The 23,412-nt window shown below is 39.5% G+C and overlaps 1 protein-coding gene across 1 annotated transcript in view; it reads right to left on the minus strand.

Annotated features, from left to right (window-relative positions):
- PHEX (phosphate regulating endopeptidase X-linked) overlaps window positions 1-23,412 on the minus strand; it is a 223,848-nt gene that overhangs the window by 48,609 nt on the left and 151,827 nt on the right. Inside the window, exons 14-15 of the mRNA XM_062183402.1 lie at window positions 22,148-22,251; window positions 10,719-10,777 (exon numbers count right to left, since the gene is read on the minus strand). Of these exons, the coding sequence (XP_062039386.1) occupies window positions 10,719-10,777; window positions 22,148-22,251 (163 nt within the window). The remainder of the gene's footprint in view (window positions 1-10,718; window positions 10,778-22,147; window positions 22,252-23,412) is intronic.

The following is a 23,412-nucleotide window of genomic DNA, read 5'->3' on the forward strand; positions in this document are numbered from 1 at the left end:
TGCTCTGCCACCTCTGCTGTCACTGAATCGGCCACTCCTTCCTGCATGGCCCAACCTTCTTTCTCTGTAGAGAACTTTTTTTTTCCTTTTCATTGCTCTTCAATGTCACTCTCACTGGGAATCCAATCTTGACTCTCCCAGATCTAATTACCCCTCTGCAGTGGTTCCCAGGATGTACCGCACATCCTTCTGCTGCACGCTCACCACGATGTCCTCTAAATGACTCGGTAACAAGTCTATGCTGAGTCCTCAGAAGAAAAGACAATGATCAGCTAAGATTCGTTGAAAACCTACTACAAAGCAAGCATTTGACATACATTATCTTAGTCTTCACAACAACCCTTCTACAGGTAACTAAACTGAGGCTAAAAGATGTTAAATACATGTCTCAACTGTTGAACAACAGTTTTTTCTTTCATACTATTTGGTGAACTCTTAGTAAAGGGTTCATCTTCTCTGTATACAGTTAATTGAAAATAGATCTTAGTAAAAAGTAAGAATGGGAATAGGAGAGAGAGGAAGAGGAGTAGGAGAGTGGGTGGGAAGGCAGGTACAGTGGGAAGAATATTTATATTCCTAAATATATATTCCTAATATATATATTCCTAAAGCTGTATTTATGAAATGTATAAAGTTTGTATTCCTTAAATAAAACCTTTCTGGGGGGAGAGATGTTAAAATAATTGTAATTTATTAGTGGCCAAACCAGGATTCGAAATCAAACTATTATACTCCAGAGCCCACACCCTTAACCACTATACTAGTATAAAGCTCAGCTGGTACTTGGAATATTGTAATGCCTGTATTAGTTATCTCTTGCTGTGTAACAAATCATCCCAAAAACATATGTGCTTAAAACAATAAGCATTTGGCCGGCGCTGTGGCTCAATAGGCTAATCCTCCGCCTGTGGCGCCGGCACACCAGGTTCTAGTCCTGGTTGGGGCGCCAGATTCTGTCCCTGTTGCCCCTCTTCCAGGCCAGCTCTCTGCTGTGGCCCAGGAAGGCAGTGGAGGATGGCCCAAGTGCTTGGGCCCTGCACCCACATGGGAGACCAGGATAAGCACCTGGCTCCTGGCTTTGGATCAGCGTGGTGTGCCGGCCACAGCGCGCCGGCCACAGCGGCCATTGGAGGGTGAACCAACAGTAAAGGAAGACCTTTCTCTCTGTCTCTCTCTCACTGTCCACTCTGCCTGTCAAAAAAATAAATAAAAAAAAATAAGCATTTACTATCTCACCCTGTCTCTGTGTCAGGACTTCAGAAACAGCTTCTTTGAGTAGTTCTGCCTCAGGGTTTCTCATGATGTTACAGTCAAGATGTCAGCCTAGACTGCAGTCATTTGAAGGCTTGGCTGAACTTGTGGATCCACTTCCATGGTGGCATACTCACACGGTACTAGTAATTGGTAGGAGGCCCAAAGTCCTGCCCTCGTGAGCCTCTCCACAGTGTCTCTGCTGGCCTCCCCCGGAGGGACCAATCCAAGAGAGCAAAGTGAAAGCCACAATAGCTTTTATGCCCTAGCCTCAGACTCATACTCCATCAGCTCCAGAGCAGTGGATTTGTAGGAGAGGAGACTACACAGAGACATGGACACCAGGAAGTGAGAACCACCAGGCTCTCCCCAAATATTAAGTGAATAAGTGGAAAAAATTGTATAAAGAACTTCTCTGAAAGAATCTGTTGTAAATACTGAAACAATTGGATTAGGTGATCACTTAAAGTTTCCTTCTAGCTCCAAAACTATGGAATACTATTCCCAAATTCTAGCTGGGAGCTTTCCCCATTCCCACAAATGGAGAATCAAGTAGATCCAAAGATTTGATTTTATTAATTTCCAGTAGAGACCATAGGAGTTCTGTTCATGTGGCTTTCACTTCATGGTTTCAGGCAAAGCCAACGAATTATGAGAAATTCTGCTAGTTTAAAACAAAATTATTTCCTTAACAGCAAAACAAATCTATGTTTGATTTCAGGATTAATTCTATAGTTTGGATGCCAGTACAAGCCCAGCCTCTGGACAAAGGCTTATCTTCTTTAGCAGAGTATCCATGATTAAACTGAGGAAACCAAATCCCTTGTGTATAACAACAACAACAAAAAAAGATAATAAAATCATTGGTTTTAGCCCTTAGGCCATGCTTATTTTCAAGCCATGATTTTATTTGCTTAAAATAATTCTTTAATATAATTTAAGATGTGTGAAAATAAAAACTGAATAGTGAAAGCAGGCATTTGCAAACACACCTTGATATTGAATACATGAAATGAATTTTATTCTGAAGACCAACCCATGTTAGAAGTAAAAACCAAACATGAGCTGCTCATCCTTCCTACTGCTAGTAGCACCCAATTAGATTCAAAGAACTAGGGAAACTGGATCAGAACACTCCTCAGGGGCTCCCTACAGCCCATCCTCTCTCAGAGCTCTACTCTCCAGGCTCAGCAAACTACAGCCCAGGGGCTAATCCCATATGCTGCCTGTTTTGTAAATCAGGTTTTACTGGAACACAACCGCTCATTCATTTAGGAATTGTCCAAAGTGACAACAGCAGAGTTGAGAAGTTATAATGGAGACGATATGGCTTGCGAAGTCCAAAACTGAAAATACTTACTATCTTGAAATGTGCAGAAAAAGTGTACCAGTTCCTGGTCTACACCACTGAAAACTTGGGCTAAGGAAATCTGTTATAAGATTAAAATGTCTATGCATAAAATATGGTGCTGCGGAGACTTTTATGGGGCAGGGAGAGTGCTTACTGTTTATCTTGAGGTGCTACATAGCAAAGGCACAAAGCTTAACAGCAGAACCAAGTGGAGTTTTCACATGTGTAGCATCTCCCAGATCAAGACAGACAATGCTTCCCATGGCTCCTCCGCACCAATGCCCCCAGTACAGGTGGCCATTCATTTAGCAGCTATACTATAGATGTGTTTGCCTGCTCCTGAACTTCATACGCGTGGAATAGGACAGTATTTGCTCTTGTGCCTGCCTTCTTTCATTCAGTATGAAATCAATGGCACTGATACATGTTGAAGCATGAATTAGTTCGTTCTTTTTCATTGCTGCCTAACATGCAACTGTATGGATATATCCAATGTATGTACCTGTGCTTCTGCTGATGGGCATCAGCTTCTTTCCAGGTTTTTCCTATTACGAATAAAGCTGCCATGAACATTGTCGTACATGTCTTTTGGTGGGCATAAAGATCCACCTATCAGTAGTCAAAGTCTGGATCTATGAACAAATACTCTCACAAATTAGTTGTACTTTCTACTATAGAAAACTACTGTTTAAACGTCCAAAATATTTTGAGAGAAAAAACTCAAAATATCTAACCTTTAAATATTCATACTCTGAAGGTTCTCTCATGACATACTGACTATCCCAGGGATGGCCAATCTGTCAGTTTTTAGATATACAAGAGTACTTCAAAGTTTTCAGGGGAAGAAAATGGACTTAAAAGAGAAGTTTATTTTGGAGTAAAAAAAAAAAACTTTGAAATCCATGTAGACTCTTTTATAACACACATTTTCCGTGAATTTTCTGAAGACCACCCCCCTTACATAAGCCCTGACTTTGGCAATATGCTGATACTTTACAAACTCATCTCCTAACATCCTCCCCCAAAACTCCAGGGGCTGGCTAACCTCAACGTGCAGCAGACACGACAACCAGGGTCAGGAGGGACATACACCTTGCCCATGGCAATACAATCAGGTCTGTGGCACTCGTGGTCTCCCAGTGAGGTTCTCATTTCTTTCCCTTGAAAATCAAGAAGGCTAGTTTTGCAGTCATCACAAAGTTTGGGAAGCACAGACCTAGACACCAACCCTCTTAGCTCTTCATTTTCTTCCTTCCTTAACCACCTTATTAATTCACATGTAATTAAATTATGTGACAGCTTCTGAGTAGAACTCCTCATATGGCAGGTCTAAATCACTACGTTTTCACACTGCAGTCTGTGTCTGCAGACATGGCCACCCAGCTTAACAAGAATAGAAAAATAAGAAACTAACCACCCTGCAAAAACTCAACACTGACAGATGGCCGCAAATCATAGGATTTCACACAAAGGCATGGCTTTGGAAGAAAAAACAGTCCTACAGATTTTCCTATTTCCTACCCAATCTCTACTGCATGCAACTGCACACAGCAGCAGAGTTAAAGTGGCATAAATCAGAAAATGATAATGGGAACTGAATGAAATTCACATAAATCACGTTACTAAGTATAGTTACATCTTAGAAGTGAAACCCAATTAAACAGATGGCCACATGCTGTCAGAATCAGCCCCTAATCAATAAAGATGTTCATTTTAGAAAATCACCTCAATTTTTCACTTTCTCAGTGAAGCAAAAAGAAGGCAGTTGAGGGGTGAGGGGCATCCCAGGAAACCCAGTGGGGAAATGTATAAGAAGAAACTCCACCTGTCTTAATTTGTAGTCTAGAAAATCAGAGAGGGGAGAGGGAGAAAAAGTCACCCAGAGGATTCCTTGTCATCTTGCCTAGGAATGTAATTTACAGTGAGAGCAAGCATTGGTCATTAGGAAAATAGAAACAGCTTGAATCTCTTCATTAAAATACTGCTTCAAATTGTTCATTTTAAAACTCCTCTGCACACAAGCTTTCAAGAAACCACTGGGTTACCCTGAAAGGACTTCTTTCACAGTAAGCCCCTCATAGGATCAGCTCTTCCCAGCAAGAGGAAGGCTGAGCAGGGGCGAAGGCTGGAGGCAGAACTGTTGTTAGATGCCCTTAAGTCCCCAAGGGAACAGTAACATTTCACTGGCACTAGAAAGTGAGTGTGGAAGCACTGGCAAAGAGACTAGCTCACTCCCTTCTCATGCATAAGAGCTGGTCTATGACACTCATGAGACTGGTGAAAACGAAATCTACCAATACCAACAGCTGACGAAAATGAGGAACAACAAAAATACTTCTGCACTTTGGAGGACTTAATTGGGAAAACATTTGGCGTTATCTGATAAAGCTGAATATTTGTATACCCTACCAGTCCTAGGTGTATACCCCCAGACACTTGTTTCAAGGGGTATGTGCAAGAATATTTGGAAGACCCTTGTTGATAAGAGAAAATATCTGGGGTGGGAGACACATAGGTCTGCCAGTAGTGAAAAAGATAAATAATCTATGATATGGTCACACATTGGAATATTAAACAGCGGTGAAAATGAAAAACCCACTGCCAAATGCTATGTGATGAACCTTAACATGTGGACTGAAAAAGCAAGTTTCTTAAGATCGCATACAGTTTAATTGCACTCTTATTATGCTTTCTAAAAGGAAAAATAAATGATATATAATTTAGGTATACCTACATAAACCATTAAACTTTTATTTTAAAAAAAGACAGAAATGGGGCCAGTGCTGTGGCGCAGCAGGTTAATGCCCTGGCCTGAAGCACCGGCATCCCATATGGGTACCAGTTCAAGAACCAGCTGCTCCACTTCCAATCCAGCTTTCTGCTGTGGCCTGGGAAAGCAGTAGAAGATGGGCCAAGTGCTTGGGCCCCTGAACCCACGTGGGAGACCCAGAGGAGGCTCCTGTTTCCTGGCTTCGGATCAGCATGGCTCCGGCTGCTGCAGCCAACTGGGAAGTGAACCAGTGGATGGAAGACCTCTCTCTCTCTGCCTCTCCTCTCATGTGTAACTCTGTCAAATACATAAATAAATCTTAAAAAAGACAGAAATGATAAACACAAAAATCAGTATCTTGGTTACCTCTGTGGTAAGGGACACAGTGGTATGGGGAAGGGGTTCGGCAGCTACAATGATACTGGAAATGCTCCAAGTCATTACTGCATTTTGGCTTCATAGACGCATAATGGTTGTATTATGTTTTTCATATACTTCAGAGATTAATAGGTGCTACCATGTAAAACGTACTCTTTTCATATACCAAATATTATACAATAAAATTTTCTTTCAACATGAGGCAATTAAATATTATATTATGTATAATATTCTAAATATTATAATCAATTATAAATATTATTGTTAATTATAGTATCTGACAGATGAAAAATGTTCAGGATCACTAGCCATCAGAGAAATGCAAATCAAAACCACAATGAGGTTTCACCTCACCCTGGTTAGAATGGCTTACATACAGAAATCAACAATCAACAAGTGCTGGAGAGGATGTGGGGATAAAGGTACGCTAATCCACTGTTGGTAGGAATGCAAACTGGTAAAGCCACTATGGAAGACAGTTTGGAGATTCCTCAGAAACCTGAATATAGCCCTCCCACACGACCCAGTCATCCCACTCCTGGGAATTTACCCAAGGGAAATGAAATCACCAAATAAAGGAGCTATCTGGGACCGGTGCCGTGGTTCACTTAGTTAATCCTCCGCCTGTGGCACCAGCATCCCATATGGGCACCGGGTTCTAGTCCTGGTTGCTCCTCCTCCAGTCCAGCTCTCTGCTATGGTCCAGGAGGGCAGTGGAGGATGGCCCAAGTAGTTGGGTGCCTGCACCCACATGGGAGACCAGGAGGAAGCACCTGGCTCCTGGCTTCAGATCGGCTCAGTTCCAGCCGTAGCGGTCATTTGGGGGATGAACCAACGGAAGGAAGACCTTTCTCTCTGTCTCTCTCTCTCTCTCACTGTCTATAACTCTGTCAAATAAATAAAAAAAAATTAAAAAAAGAGCTATCTGCACCCCCATGTTTATTGCCTCTCAATTCACAATAGATAAGACATGAAATCAACCTAAATGCCCATCAATGGAAGACTGGATAAAACAATTATGGGATATGTAGGGATCTGTACTCTATGGAATACTATCCAGTGGTTAAAAAAAAAAAAGTGAAATCCAGTCATTTGCAACAAAATGGAGGAATGTGGAAAACATCATGCTGAGTGAAATAAGCCAGTCCCAAAGGGACAAATATCATATGTTCTCCCTGATCGGTGACAACTGAGCACCTAAAAAGAAACCTGTAGAAGTGAAACTGACACTATGAGAAGCAATGACTCGATTAGCCCTTGTCCTGACTGTTAAGGAACAACTTACTACTTTATTCTTTCTAGTGTTTTCTTTTTCTACTTAATACCATTGGTTGAACTCTTTACTTAACACAGAATTATTCTTAGGTATTTAAATCCAACTGAAAATTGATTCCTTTAAAAAGATAAAAGTGGGAATAAGAGAGGGAGGAGATGTACAGCTCGGCACATGTTCCCTCGAACTTACCCCTAAGGGTAAAGCTAAAAACTTGCCATGAGACTCCAAATCCCATTAAGCTGGCAGGTACCAATGCCACCTTACTAGCTAATGTGACCAGTTTAAGTGCATAGCTGATCATAAAGATAGGAGTAAGTGTCAAAGTGATCATGTAAATAAGACCAAGTGTCTGCTAATAACAATAGATAGAATTAAAAAGGAGAGAATGATCCAACATAGGAAGCAGGTCACACAGCAGACTGATAGAATGACAAATGCCCTAAACAGCACTCTGGCCTCAGAATCAGCCCTTAAGGCATTCAGATCTGGCTAAAAAGCCCATGAGAGCATTTCAGGCATGGAAAGCCAAGACACTGTGGCAAAAAATGGCCTACATGAAAGATCTCTGTGAGTGAGAGCCCAGTGGAAAGAACGGGCCATCAGAGAAGAAGGTACCTTTCTCTGAAGGGAACAGAGAACTTCCATTTTGCTTATGGCCCAGTCTAAATAAGGTCGGAGTTTGTGGCTCCAAAAGGCTTCCACAGTCTTTGCAGCACATGACAAGAGCCTTGGGTGATCCCTGACATCATAAATAAGAGTATCAATTGTTAAATCAACAGGAGTCACTGTGCACTTGCTCCCCATGTAGGATCTCTGTCCTTAATGAGATATATTATGATAATTAACGGTAAAACTTGTCTTCAAACAGTACTTTATAGTTTGTGTGTCTGTGTGGGTGCAAACTGTTGAAATCTTTACTTAGTATAGAGTTGATCTTCTGTATATAAAGATAATTAAAAACTAATCTTAATGAAGAATAGGATGGGAGAGAGTAGGAGGTGGGATGGGAGTGAAGATGGGAGGGTGGGTGTGGGGGGAAGAACTGATATATGAAATTTATATTTATTAAATATAAGCTTTCTAAAAAAATTATAGTATCTGAAATATCCTAAGTTCACATGTAACCTATAGAGTTTAGTACTCGATTTGGAACTTAGGACCTTGAGGAGGCTATAGTATTTTCATAATAGTGAATATTTATACATTAAGGAGTGCCATTAAAATATTTAACAACATATTAATGTAGAAATCAAAACTTAGCACCATCTGCTTATTTTTCTTAGGCTAGTCCTACAAAGACTTTCATTCCCAACAGTGGCCACAAGAGGGCTATTCTATGGAGATGAGTCCATTGGTAATGAGCAGCCACAGCCTTGGTGCTGTCTACTGTAGCCAAGGATTGTCCTGTAGGACTAGCATAAAGGACCTATGACTGGCAGGCTGACTCACCAGAAGGCAGGCAGGATGTCTCACTGATAAGATGGCTTTTGAGTTAGGATTTGAAACACATGGCAATTTGAGCCATACAGATTACTTGGGGAAGTTCTCAGAGGCAAAGAAAAGCCCAAGCATAAATGCTCTGATGGCAGAATATATTAGATGTGCTCTAAAAACAGGAAGATGGCTGGAACAGAGGGAAGGAAGTAAAAATAGATAGCGTGCCACCAGCACTGTGCAAGTAGTTTGGCCCTTACCATGAGAGAGATGGGATGCTGATCAAAGGTTTTGAGCAGAGGAGTGACATGATGTAACTGTAACACATTTTAAAATGGCTGCAGTATTATATTCCCCAAATGCTCACAATGGCTAGGCTGAGCTAGGTCAAAGCCAGAAGCCAAGAAGCCAATCTAGGTCTCCCACATGGGTGATAGGCATCCAACTACTTGAGCCATCACCTGCTACCTCCTGGGGTCTCCATTAACATAAAGCTGGAATTAGCAAGCTGAGCGAGAGATCACACACACCCTGTTATGGGATGCAGCTGTCCTAAGCAGTGTCTTAAATCCTAGACCAAACAGCCACCCCCAATACACTAACTATAGTTCTTGTACATTAGATCTTTCAACTTGTTCATCTTACATTGTTGCTACTCTGAGCCCTTTGGCCTAATCTCCCCATCCCCCCACCACCTACATGTACCCTAGTCACCACTATTTTATTCTCTTTCACTACATATTTGACCTTTTTTTTTTTTCAAGTTTCTCTGTGATGCTGTTCCTGCTCTTCTAAGAACCTAACAATCACACTCAGAATCTAGATATCATCAAATGGCCCTATAAATTGAATGAATCAATTTACATTTCCACCAGCAGTGTATATATGTCCTTACTGCCAATGCTGGGTACTTTCAGAATTTTAATGTGTGCCAATATCATTCTCAATAAAATTTTTAAAAATTTATCACAACATTTAAAATTTCATTTATACAAATATGTCAGTAAAAAGGGGGGGCAGCACTGTGGCATAGGGGGTAAAGCCACTGCCCCAGTGCTGGCATCCCATATTGGCATCAGCTCGAGTCCCAGCTGCTCTACTTCTGACCCAGGTCTCTGCTATGGCCTGGGAAAGCAGTAGAAGATGGCCCAAGTCCTTGGACCCCTGCACTTGCATGGGAGACCCAGAGGAAGCTCCTGGCTCCTGGATTCAGATCAGCACAGCTCCAGCCACTGTAGCCAATTGCATAATGAACCAGAGGATGGAAGACCTCTCTTTCTCTCTCTGCTTTCCCTTTTCTCTCCATGCAACTCTTTTAAATAAATAAATAAATAAATATTTTTTTAAAAAGGAAAGAAATTGTCCTTACAGAGGTCACAGCCTACGGAGAGGCCAATATTAAATAAGTAGTTGCTACAAAGAGGGCCTAGGAAAGCAGTGGAAGATGGCCCAAGTCCTTGTGCCCTGCACCCATGTGGGAGACCTGGAAGAAGCTCCTGGCTCCTGGCTTCAGATCAGTGCAGCTCCAGTCATTGCAGCCAACTGGGGAGTGAACCAGCGGATGGAAGACCTCTTTCTTTCTCTCTTTCTCTTTGTCTCTCCTTCTCTCTCTGTGTAACTCTATGTTTCAAATAAATAAATAAATCTTCAAAAAAAAAAAACTCAAGACATTACATCCCAGGATTAAACACTTGCTAGCTTCTTCCTTACCTATTGATAGTCCCCCTCAGGTCCTAAATAGGTACTTCATAAAGTACATGTAAAATAGAATGAAATGATGCATATCTTGGTGAAAAAAATTTGAAATCCATACATATGAAGAGTCTTCAAAAAGTTCATGGAAATCCATATTATGGGGAAAACCCTCTGCATGGATTTCAATTTTTTGCACCAAAATAAACTTATCTTTTCATTCCATTTTGTCCACAAGCTTTTTGAAGAGCTCTCATATAATCTGCCCAGTTATCTGCAGTTTTTTCCATCAATCCTGGGAATCCATAAAATCGTATGGACAAAATCATTATGAAAGGAAAGTAGAAGCTTGCTCCTTTTCATGGCCACTTCACTGGGGTTGTATTTATTGCAGCTGATTTTGTCTTAATCAGTGATGACACAAGGCTTTCAAGAAACAATGAGGTGAGGGACTGAGGACTACTGAAGGGACTACTCCCTTCACCAATATATCTGGTTGCTTTGGGACAGAAAAGTTCCTTCCGGTTTGTACCAGAGTAACAAGGAGATAAGAAGTCAGTACTCACGGATCTGGTTGGTGGATGCACTGTAGAAAGCATTGACAGTTGTTGGATTTGTAAACCACCTATAAGAAGAGAAACAAATGCCACAGAATGATCACCATTACCAAGCTGGAGGGCAGCAAAGACAAGCACAATGCAGGTGGATTTATTAGCAGATAACCATGGTTATTCGCTGCTATTGACCTAATGGAGAAAGGCAACACCGTTGCTTCTGAAAAAGCTTGAAAGAGAAATTCTAGAATCTAACAGGCTCTCCCTGGAGATGAGAATACAGCAACAAGATGAAGTTTGCCAGGGCCTGTTCAATGGCTCAATGGAGAGCTGTGCTTCTAAACTGCATCACCTCTGAGGTGCCCTCCCTCCCTGCCACAAAAGTTCTAGATTGGAGATATTGTAAAGGTCCACAAACAAAAGGTGAATCAAGAACAACCATGCCCCCCGGGAGCCTACTTGCTCAAGTGCAAAGTACCACTTGATTTAAGTACAACAAGATTTAACAACTGGTCCTGCCTCCATCACTAGTTGAGTTGAGATCTTCCTAGGGTCAAGTTTTAGCTAAAAAAGAATAAGCTATTGCATTAGATATTGGGGGACCCTTCCAGTTATGAAGAGTATACACATTCCTATATTTTTAAAAACTTATTTATTTATTTGAAAGGCAAGTTAGAGAGAGAGAGAGAGAGAAAGACAGAGAGGTCTTCCATCTGCTGATTCACTCCCCAAATGGCTGCAACAGCCAGGGCTGAGGCAGGTCCAGGCCAGGAGAGTGGAACTGCATCTGGGTCTCCTACAGGAATGACAGGGGCCCATGTACTTGGGCCACCTCCACTGCTTTCCCAGGCACATTAGCAGGGAGTTGGATTGGAAGTAGAGCAGCTGAGATATAAATCAGCACTCATATGGAATGCCAGCACTACACGCACTGATTAAACCCACTGTGCCACAACCATAGCCCCTACACATTTATCTTAAACACACAATAAGTGACTTAGATCTGAAGTTGTAAATTTTTTTCTTGTAGCATCAATTTGTAAACATTTTAGGCTTTGTAGGCAAAGAGGCAAAAATCAACGATATTATGTAGGTATCTGAGAGCAAATTTTCTACAAATTTTTATTGATAATGTTCAAATAATAATAATCAAGTACAATTTTTGTAAACAGGCCTATGAATGAGAGGAATGAAATTCTTTTGGAGCGGGACATTTAGCTTAATTGGGATTCAGAATTAGTGCTTCCCATCATCAAACCAACCTCAAACATTTGTCTTTCATCCTTAGCTTATGGGCTGCATAAAAACAGGCAGCATGCAAGATTTAAGAGTCTATAGTTTGCCAACCCCTGTCTTAGACGGTTATGAGTTTCAGTTCCTACACACTTTATGATTAAAAGCAAGCAATTTATCTTAAGCTAAACTGCTAAAAATAAACTCATGTAAATCTCCTTTCAGGAAATCAATTCACTCATGTATATCTAATAATAATTCTAACAGACTAATAAATCAGTTTATGCAAAGCTAATATAAAACTGGTGGGAAACTCAACTACTGATTCCAGCTGGTCTGCTCCTACCTTCTCCCTACCTATAAAGAAGTGTATGAAAATGGGACCACTTGGAGAAGTTGGTGGAAAGTGGAATTAAAAGATAAGTTTATTTAGGTGCATAAGATTTTTAAATCCATGCATAGTTGTTTCATAATATACATTTTTCATGAACTTTTTGATGTACTCTCCTGTCATTGCATTATTATTATTACCATTTTAGCAAACACTCATTGAGCCATAATTCCTAAGCACTTTATTAATAGAATTTTCCACATGGCAACTATAGGAATTAGGAGCTCATTTCACAGATGAGGATAATGAAACTAAAGTATTACCTATTTACACAAGGTCTAGTCTGTCTGACCTCAAATTCCCTTAGATGTTATATTATATTCAAGACATTATTGGATATAAAGAAAGTTCCTCCTCTCTTGTCCAAGCTGAAACTAAGATTTACTTCCATAAACTTCATATTCTTTTCCTTCAAATGTAGGGTTAGTATTGTAACTAAGTCCCACTGCTTAATACCAACTCACTGATTGCTCTACTTTCCTGAGGAAACAAGTGGAGGGGAAAGGAGCTGTAGTATCTAACACTGCTATCTGTACTAGACAGAATTATAGCAAAACCCTAATTGTCTGGATCCTACAAAAATATCACATGACATAGCAAAAGGAAGGGTAAGGATTTTAAAATTGGGAGACTATCCAGGGCTATCCTGGTAGGTCCAATCTAATCACATGAGCCCTTAAAAGCAGACAACTTTCTTCTTTAGCTAGAATCAGAGATGTGTAACAGAGGGTGAGGCGAGAAGGACTACTACAATAACAGGAAGTCAGGGAGATTCCAAGGGTAAGAAGGATTCAGTAGACTACTGTTGTCTCTAAGATATAGGGACCATGTGTAAGGGCCAGACAAAGGCCTCTGATAGCCAAGACTTGCTTCCAGGGACAACCAAGAAGGAAGTAAGGACCTCAGTCCTATAAGCACAAGAAACTGGATCCTGCCTACCACTGTAAGAGTCCCGCCAGTTGACACCTTAATTTCAGCCTAATGAACCCCAAAGCAGAGACAGTAAATTTGTGTTTTTCTGAAGTTGCTGTGGTTGTGGAAATTTGTTACTATGACAATATGAAACTAAAATTAATACTCAGCCAAAAGAACCTAGCCATTTGTAGGTCAAGAGGGAAGAATCTCCATATATCTTAACTTGGTTTCTAAATAACATTGTACTCAATAATGACATAAAGATAAGATAGCATGTAATTCCACACCTTGTCCCATCCCTCTCAATGGCCCTCCTTAGCAAAGTATAAACTTCTAAAGCATTAGGGTAAGAGTCATCCAGGGACAATGCTAACAGACAAAAGTGGACAAAACAAAGAAATCAAATGAGTAATTCCTTGAATTAGAACCTGATGGAGTTTCTGAAACTAAGGCATCTGATTTCAGACATGTGATTGTATGATTCCTGACCTCCCAGAGCTCCTGCTGGTGCTAGGGCACATTTGGAAACTTGCTTATACCCAGAGCTGGTATGAAGCAGCTGGACCAGTAGATCCTATCTCTTGTTGATGCTATTATTTCTTCTGTTTGTTCAGTGCCCATTACAAACCAGCTGTTAAACATTTTGTACACTTTATTACATCCAAGTTTATATATATTTAGCTTTATTATCCTCTGAAGTGAGCCTACCTGTGCTCATTTTAATGTATTTGCAAAATGTTTTCCATTCCTCTCATTAAGAAATGGAGTCTGGGGCTGGCATTGTGGCATAGCAGGTTAAGCCACCACCTGCGGTGCCAGCATCCCATATGGGTGCCAGTTCATAACCAATTGCTACTGCCAATCCAGCTCCCTGCTAATATGCCTGGGAAAGAAGCAGATAATGGCCCAACTGCTTGGATCCCTGCATCCACATGAGAGACTCAGATGAAGCCCCAGGCTCCTGGCTTCGGCCTGGCCCAGCCCTGGTACTGCAGCCATCTGGGGAGTGAATCAACAGATGGAAGACTTCTATCTCCCTCCCTCTCTGTAACTCTGCCTCTTAAATAAATATCTATATAAAATCTTTTTTAAAAAGAAAAGAAATGGAGTCTAGGTGACAGCAACATGGCATAGTGGGTTAAGCCATCGCCACCTACAACACCAGCACTGTAAGGGCACTGGTTCAAGGCTCAGCTGCTCCACTTCCAATCCAGCTCCTTAATCTCCTTAATAATGGCCTGGGAAAGGCAGTGGAGGATAGCCTAAGTGCTTCAACCCCTGCACTCATGTAGGAGAACCAGATGAAGCTCCTCCCTTTGGCCTGCCCAGTCCTGGTTGTTGGCAGCCATTTGGGTAATGAATCAGTAGACACAAAAATTCTCTTTCTCTCTCTCTCTCTTTCCTCTCTCTCTCTCTCTCTCTCTCTCTCTCTTCCCCTCAGTCTCTGTAACTCATCCAAGAAAATAAATAAATCTTTATATAAAAAAGAAAGACACAGAGTCTAAATTCCTGTCCTCTTAATTATGGACTATTCTTAGTAACTTTTTTTTAAAGAATAAAATGCAGTAGAAAAGACTGTGTGACTTCCAAAGCTAGTCAATTAAAGGTGATAAATCCCTCCCCTGGTGCACATAAGCACATCCTTCCTTCCTTCCTCCCTCCTTCTTTTTCAACAAACTTGCTCTTTACAGTTTATCAATCAACATCGTATACAGAGGCTTGATATACTTGCAGAGGCCATATACACGTGTTTCAGCCAAAAGCTATCATCCACCAATAGACATGTGAGAAAGGTGGCCGTTACTGTGACTCCAGCCCGGGCCTCTATCAGGCTGTAACTGCAGGAAAGAATTCTGGCAGGACGGGCAGAGCTGAGCACACTGACCCCCAAAACCACAGAAATAAAGAAGTACGGCTGTTTTATGCTCTGAATTTGGGGGTAGTTCATCATGCAGGGATAGGTAACTAGACGTTACTGAAAAAGTTGGTTGTCCACTAAATCATACCCAATAGTCTGAATTTCCCCCAGAAAACAGTTTTGTCTGCCCAACACAATTGTTTAAAAACTTATGAAACCAGAATTCTTTGAAGTGAAATGTGCAATCACTAGTTCTCCACATTACCTAGCATTGCCTATTGTTGAGACCTGTCTAGGGTACCCATTTGTTAACTGAATGGGCCCTGAAGACATTCAATTTTGCACAGTGTTAACTCTCAACAAGATTTTAAGTTATAGGCTTATACTATTTCTGAAATAGTATGTGCTGAGCGCTAAGTCTATTAAAATCAATTTATTGCCATGTGCAAATATACATCAATTTAAACAAATAGTATCATCCAAATGCTTTAAATTCTTCTTATCATGTCTTTTGGGTATTCTTGCAGTCTGTGTCTGGGGAAGGACTTAGTGGATAACACAGGGAGAAGTCACCCATGAATTTCAAACCCCCAGGTATATGGGGCTGGAGTTGTACCACACAACGGGACACACAAAAAGAATGCAGCAGGGAAAACACTGATCTGAAGGGGAAAATACTGGCACCCTGATTTCTTCGGACCGTATAAGACAGACATTATTAGGCTAAAGTTTTATATTTACCAACTCTTGAAGATAGTCTAGGGAATATGCAATGGAAAAGTCACACAGTATTTTTTGATTTCTTAAAATATCCTACAGGTTTTATTACTTGCATTCTGTGTTACAGGAACTGCTTTTGCATGCAAACATTACTGGAAGGGCCATAGACACTCCATGTGCTTTTCACATATTTTTTGTAAGATGGAGAAAGAGAATCCAGACATATTTGGTCACAGCAGAATGAGAGTCAGTTAATAGGGAAAATGGCTCAAAATCATTTCTGTCAAGAAGGAGCTCCTGAGGGAAAGAAATTACTTTTGACTCAAGCCAAGCAGTAAACTAAATCCTCTATCTTTAAGCAAGTTGATGAAGTGACAATTCTGAGAACCAACCCCTAAATATGTACCTTCGGGGATGACCACCCAATTAATTTCACTCTTGCTGACATTTCCCATTGCTTTAGAAACTCCTTAATGCACATTAGTGCAGCTAAACTGGATTCCATGAGAATGAACGATAAAGGATATTTATCTCCTAAACCCACAATGAAGCAAAATGTTATTTTAAGGCTTTGTGGAAATATAACCACAATATGCTGTTCAAAGTAAACTAGTGTAGTAGAGCTACTCCAGAATCAGCCCCATTTGATTAACTCAGGACTTTTCAGACTCTAAAGATGTCAATTAAAGCCAACAGGTATTATGAAGCTAAAATTGCCTAAATTGCACAAAAAGGATCAGTGAGCTATTTCCTTAAAAATTGATGATCATATAATTTTACCATGGAAAGAGGACATTAAATTTCTTAACATTTTTTCCTGAAATAAACATATAGTTTGAAGAAACAGGAGTTACAAGTATCATAATAATTTCCATTAATGGAGAACTTTCCCTAAATACTAACCAGCTTACTGCCCATGTGAAAGAGGTATTCATTGTCCACTGACAAAGAAGAAAATTGCACATTTGTCTAAGGCCACCAAGCAAGCCAGCATTTTTCCAAGGCATGAATCAAAAATTAGAAATAGTCAAGACCATTATAATCTGACAAGCAGTCAGTATCTTAGGATGACACATTTAAGAGTTTTTCAATTAGAAACCCAGGCCTTGCTCCACATCCACATGAGTAACAACATTTTAAAACTGAACAATTAAATTAAAACTGGCAGCATCTCCAATATGGAGGAACTCCTGAGAAGATACTGAAACTTCTCAAAAATATTGGTGAAAGCCTAAAACTGTTCAGAGATCTCAGATAGTAAAGGGCAGGATGACTTACACAGATCTATGACTACCCTGCTATGAGGGGTCCTCAACACGCTCATGGAAATGTGCATTACGTAAAAAACCTATGCATGGATTTCAACAATGTCTGCACCAAAAGAAACTTATGTTTTAATTTCATTTTCCACAAACTTTCTGAAGCATCCTTGTATATGTAAACAATCATAGAGAAATTAAAAATCACTGCCTGCAGGAGACCTCGAATAGCTACAGCAATCTTATACAAGAAAAACAGAGCTGGAGGCATCACAATACCCGATTTCAGGACATACTACAGGGCAGTGATAACCAAAACACCATGGTACTGGTACAGAATCAGATGGATAGACCAATGGAACAGAATAGAAACACCAGAAATCAATCCAAACTTATATTTGATCAAGGAGCTAAAACCAATTCCTGGAGCAAGGAAAGTCTATTCAACAAATAGTGCTGGGAAAATTGGATTTCCACTTGCAGAATCATGAAGCAAGACCCCTAACTTACACCTTACACAAAAACCACTCAACCTAGATTAAAAATCTAAATCTATGACCTGACACCATCAAATTATTAGAGAACATTGGGGAAACCCTACAAGATATAGGCACAAGCAAATACTTCTTGGAAAATACCCCAGAGGCACACACAGTCAAAGCCAAAATTAACAATTGGGATTATGTCAAATTAAGAAGTTTCTGCACTGCAAAACAAACAGGAAAGTGAAGAGGTAACCGACAGAATGAGAGAAAATATTTGCAAATTATGCAACAGATAAAGGATTAATAACCAGAATATATAAAGAAATCAAGAAACTCCACAACAAAAGAAACAACCCACTTAAGAGATGGATCAAGGATCTAAACAGACATTTTTCAGAAGAGGAAATCCAAATGGCCAACAGACACATGAAAAAACGTTCAGGATCACTAGCCATCAGGGAAATGCAAATCAAAACCACAGTGAGGTTTCACCTCACCCCAGTTAGAATGGCTTACATACAGAAATCAACAAACAACAAATGCTGGTGAGGATATGGGGAAAAAGCCAGACTAAACCACTGCTGGTAGGAATGCAAAGTGGTAAAGTCACTATGGAAGACAGTTTGGAGATACCTCAGAAATCTGAATATAACCCTACCATACAACACAGCCATCCCACTCCTCAGAATCTACCCAAGGGAAATGAAATCACCAAACACAAGAGCTGTCTGCACCTCCATGTTTATTGCCACTCAATTCACAATAGCTAAAACACGAAATCAATCTAAATGCCCATCAATGGAAGACTGGATAAAACAATTATGGGATATGTAGGGATCTGTACTCTATGGAATACTATCCAGTGGTTAAAAAAAAAAAAAAAGTGAAATCTGGTCATTTGCAACAAAATGGAGGAATCTGGAAAACATCATGCTGAGTGAAATAAGCCAGTCCCAAAGGGACAAATATCATATGTTCTCCCTGATTTGTGACAACTAACTGAGCACCTAAAAAGAAGCTTGTAGAAGTGAAACTGACACTATGAGAAGCAATGACTCGATTAGCCCTTGTCCTGACTGTTGAACAGCTTACTACTTTATTCTTTTAATATTTTCTTTTTCTACTTAATACCATTGGTTGAACTCTTTACTTAACACAGAATTATTCTTAGGTATTTAAATCCAACTGAAAATTGATCCCCGTTAAAAATAAAAGTGGGAATAAGAGAGGAAGGAGATGTACAGCTCGGCACATACTCATTTGGACTTAAGGGTAAAGCTTAAAAAGTTGTCATGGGACTCCAAATCCCATCAAGTTGGCAGGTACCGATGCAATCTTACTAGTTAATGTAACCAGTTTAAGTGCATAGCTGATCATAAAGATAGGAGTAAGTATCAAAGTGATCATATAAATAAGACCAAGTGTCTGCTAATAACAATAGATAGAATTAAAAAGGAGAGAATGATCCAACATAGGAAGCAGGTCACACGGCAGACTGATAGAATGACAAATGCCCTAAACAGCACTGTGGCCTCAGAATCAGCCCTTAAGGCATTCAGATCTGGCTAAAAAGCCCATGAGAAAATTTCAGGCATGGAAAGCCAAGACACTATGGAAAAAATGATCTACGGGAAAGATCTTGTGAGTGAGATCCCAGTGGAAAGAAGGGCCATCAAAGAAGGAGGTACCTTTCTCTGAAGGGAGCAGAGAACCTCCAATTGGATTATGGCCTTGTCTAAATAAGGTTGGGTTTGAGGACTCAAGAGGCTTCCATAGCCTTGGCAGTTCATGACAAGAGTCTTGGGTGATCACTGACGTCATAAATAAGAGTGTCTGCCAGCACTGTGGCCCAGTGCTATAAAGCCCTGGCCTGAAGCGCCGGCATCCCACATGGGTTCTGGTTCTAGTCCCACCTATTCCTCTTCCGATCCAGCTCTCTGCTATTGCCTGGGAAAGCAGTAGAAGATGGCCCAAGTCCTTGGGCCCCTGCACCCACATGGGAGACCCAGAAGAAGCTCCTGGCTCCTGGCTTTAGATCGGCACAGCTCTGGCCATTGCAGCCATCTGGGGAGTGAACCAGCAGATGGAAGACTTCTCTCTCTGTCTCTACCTCTCTCTGTAATTCTGTCTGTCAAATAAATAAAATAAATCTTTAAAAATAAATAAATAAGAGTGTCAATTGTTAAATCAACAACAGGAGTCACTGTGCACCTGCTCCCCATGTAGGACCTCTGTCCTTAATGTGTTGTACTATGAGAATTAATGGTACAACTAGTCTTCAAACTGTACTTTATATTTTGAGTGTCTGTGTGGGTGCAACCTTGAAATCTTTTACTTAGTATAGAGCTGAAGTTCTGTATATAGAGATAATTAAAAACTAATCTTAATGAAGAATGGGATGGGAGAGGGAGTAGGAGGTGGGAAGGTTTCGGGGTGGGAGGGCGGGTATGGGGGGAAGATATATATAATAATATAATAATAATATTAATTATATATATATTATATATATAATATAATTAATAATATAATATATATATAATCCAAAAGTTGTACCTATGGAATTTATATTTATTAAATAAAAGCTTTCTATTAAAAAATAAGAAAAGAGAAAAAAATCATTGCCTGAAGTCATTGGATTTGAGTCACAGGATTTCAAAGCTCTAAATCCAAAATTTCTATTAAATAATTTAGACTGAGAATGAACCAATATAGGCGAACTGAGAGATAATGTTGTAACAGAGGAGAACCATGGACAAGGGAACAGATGGCTAAAAACCATTTCCACAGAAGTTCTAAAGCCTTCTACTTTGTTTATTTGTGCTTTTAATTTGAGTGTTGGATAGGTGGAGTAGTGAATCAGCTCTAGGCCTACTCTTAAAAGCCAATAACCTACAAGTCACTTTTTAGGTGTGTCTCGTAAGAAAGTTTGAAGAGCAAAGAGAAGAGTAAGAGGGAGAGGTGGTAATTACAGCCTAAGCCAAGGGAAGGTATAGTAGCCTAAAGTTTCCAGAAGCCAAGACAGAGCAGGAAGTTGAAGGAGAGTGTAACAAGAGACCTAGAGAGCATGAAAAGAGCCAGCCAAGGATCTGAAAACCACAATATCAGCCAAGGTTGGAAAGTAGACCATGGAAGCCAGACTTCCACGTATGATGGCATGAAAGTTTAACAAAACTCGAGTATATAACTGGACAGAACTATCAACAAGCAACTATTTTAGGGAACTTACAATAAATAAAAATTGTATTAGGTGTGAGTTCATGCAGTTATTTAATTAAAGTAACTGTAACTTGTTATTTTTATACCCACTTCCATCTTTAGTAAGAAGTAAAAGTTCAGAGAGACACCCACAGCTGCACAGTGCAGTGTATTTCCAAGAAAGTGACTTTTTAAAAGATGCCTTAGAAAAATAAATCAGAATCTGAAAATATATCATCTAAAATACCAGTATGAACAACAAAAAGTATGACATGCAAAGAAATATTTTTTTTTTAAAAAGCAATCAATGGAGACTGACTCTAAGTGAACCCAAATATTGGGTTTAGCAAAGACTTCAAAGCACCCATTATAAATTACCTCAAAGAATGGAAAGAAACTCTATTCAAAGAATTAATAGAAAATATAATGACAATGACTAAACAAATAAATAATAACAGAGAAATAGAAACTGCAAAAATAAACCAATCAAAATTCGGAAGTTGAAAACGGATCAATAGAAATGATCCGGTCTGGAGAAGAGAGGGAAAAAAGCAGCGGGGAAGTGGGCCATAGCAGAAGAATGTGTGATCCTAGTAGTATAATCAGTCGCAGACAGAACAAAAAGAATCTAAACCTGAACTAAAGAATATATCAATTGTAAGCACTTTATTCACCTATAAAGTAGCAATGGCACTACCTACACCATACAAAATTGGCAGGAGGATAAAAAAGTTAAATTGTAAAGCATTTTCTCGCACACTGGAAACACATGATAAATGTTAGCTATGTCATCATCAACATTTAGCTAGAGGAGGAAATCATAGCTGGCTTGCTCTGTGTCCAAAAGCTCCTAAGGAAACTCTCCTACCTATAGGGAAAGGTCCTACAGGTACCTGAGAAGACCAATAATCCTAACTGCTAGGTATCAGTTCTCATGTATTACCTCAACAAGTACCTTTCTGTTGCTTCATAATTATACAATTACTTCTGCATTTCTACCCATCTTTATGCTGAAAGTATTCTTTTTTGAAATCTTCAAAAGTCTCTGCTGAATGTGAAAATCCACAGAAAATTGTTCTATGTATGTATGTGTGCATGTGTAGGTATATAGTCATAACTATATCTAGAAATATCTTTAATGTTTGCATCCTAATAAGCCTTTTTTTCAGCATGTGTTGATGCCACATGGGGGATCCTTAATGAGACTGAGGAACTGAATCACAGAATATCAGAAATAAGGGTTGGCAAAACATGACACAGATTTTGCTGAAGATTACTGGCAAGCCCGCTACACTGACTTGAGGGAAACAATGAAGTTTAAAATAAAGAGACTCCGCTTCCCACCAACATATTTACCTATTTCATTTGTTTTAGAAAGTACTCACTCTGTTTTTGGAACAGCTTTTCGTAGCCAGAAGAAATCAGACTGTGCTAAGTACTTGCGGGTTTGCAGGACATTGCCAAAGTAGTCAGACTCCGAAAATTTGATCTGGATAAAACAAACCACAATATCACTATTATAAGTAAAGTTAAGAGATTATAAGTTGAAAGATCTGAAAAAAAAGACATCAGTGCATGAAGGAGCAACAAGCAGAGAAGCCAGGGCCCTCACACCATCTTTCAGGCCTTCGTGACAATGACTAAACAAATAAACCTGGGTTCACAAAGCCATGACATATAATCTCAGTTATTGGCTTTTAACATATAAATCTTGAAAATCATGTGATCATTTCCGGATCACAGTTACAAAAATAGACAATAGAAGTAATAGTCATTTACAATGCAATCCATTTACTTTATAATTGAAAGATTTACCTCAACCTTTACAGAACCTATTATCTTAGCTTTGAAATTTCGTGGCTCACGAGTCCTTGATCTTTTCTAAAATGTGTACTTTATTTATTTCTCACATAAGTTCTCCTAATAACATTCAGTTAAGTCAGCTGAAACCTCATTTAGCTTATAGATGATGATTTAGTCAAATGTTAAAATCCAATTTACTGTAATCGGCATGCGTTCATTAAAGAAAAAAAATGAAAGTAATTCAGAGACCTATTTTCCACCCTAAGCACAATGAACTAACCAGAAAAATTTAATTATTAACATAATTTACCTATTAACACCCAAAAAAGGCTCTGGTCAACAAAAGTTAATAAAATTACAGAGGCAAATCACACATTATAGCTTACATGGGAATACAAGAAGTTGATAGCTCACAACAATGTTGTACTTTAAGATAAAAAACAGATATAATTGAGTTCCATGTTTTGGTTTTCCTTTTTGGAAAAATGGCAGATGGTTTCAATTCTACAATCATTCTAGCTACAAAACTACCAATATTTATCCTGCTTATTAGAAATACTATCTGTGCAACCATAAAAGCAATAGTTTGCAATGATCTTTAATGCTTTAGCTTTAAAATATATTACTGCATCAAATAAAAAACATACATTTGAATAAGCCAATAACCAAGAATAATCAAATTCTTATTAGCTATAGTTGGTAACTTTAAACCATAGTCTTTCATAAGCAAAAATTAAATATAGCAAATGCATATACGTATATAAAACCCTCAGGCAGGGTGAGAGATTTTCATGCAAAGGGTTAAGAATCTGCTTGGGACATTCACATTCCTGCAGGTTCAAGTTCT

Source organism: Lepus europaeus, chromosome X, assembly GCF_033115175.1.
Source record: "Lepus europaeus isolate LE1 chromosome X, mLepTim1.pri, whole genome shotgun sequence".
In the NCBI taxonomy this organism is placed as follows: domain Eukaryota; kingdom Metazoa; phylum Chordata; class Mammalia; order Lagomorpha; family Leporidae; genus Lepus; species Lepus europaeus.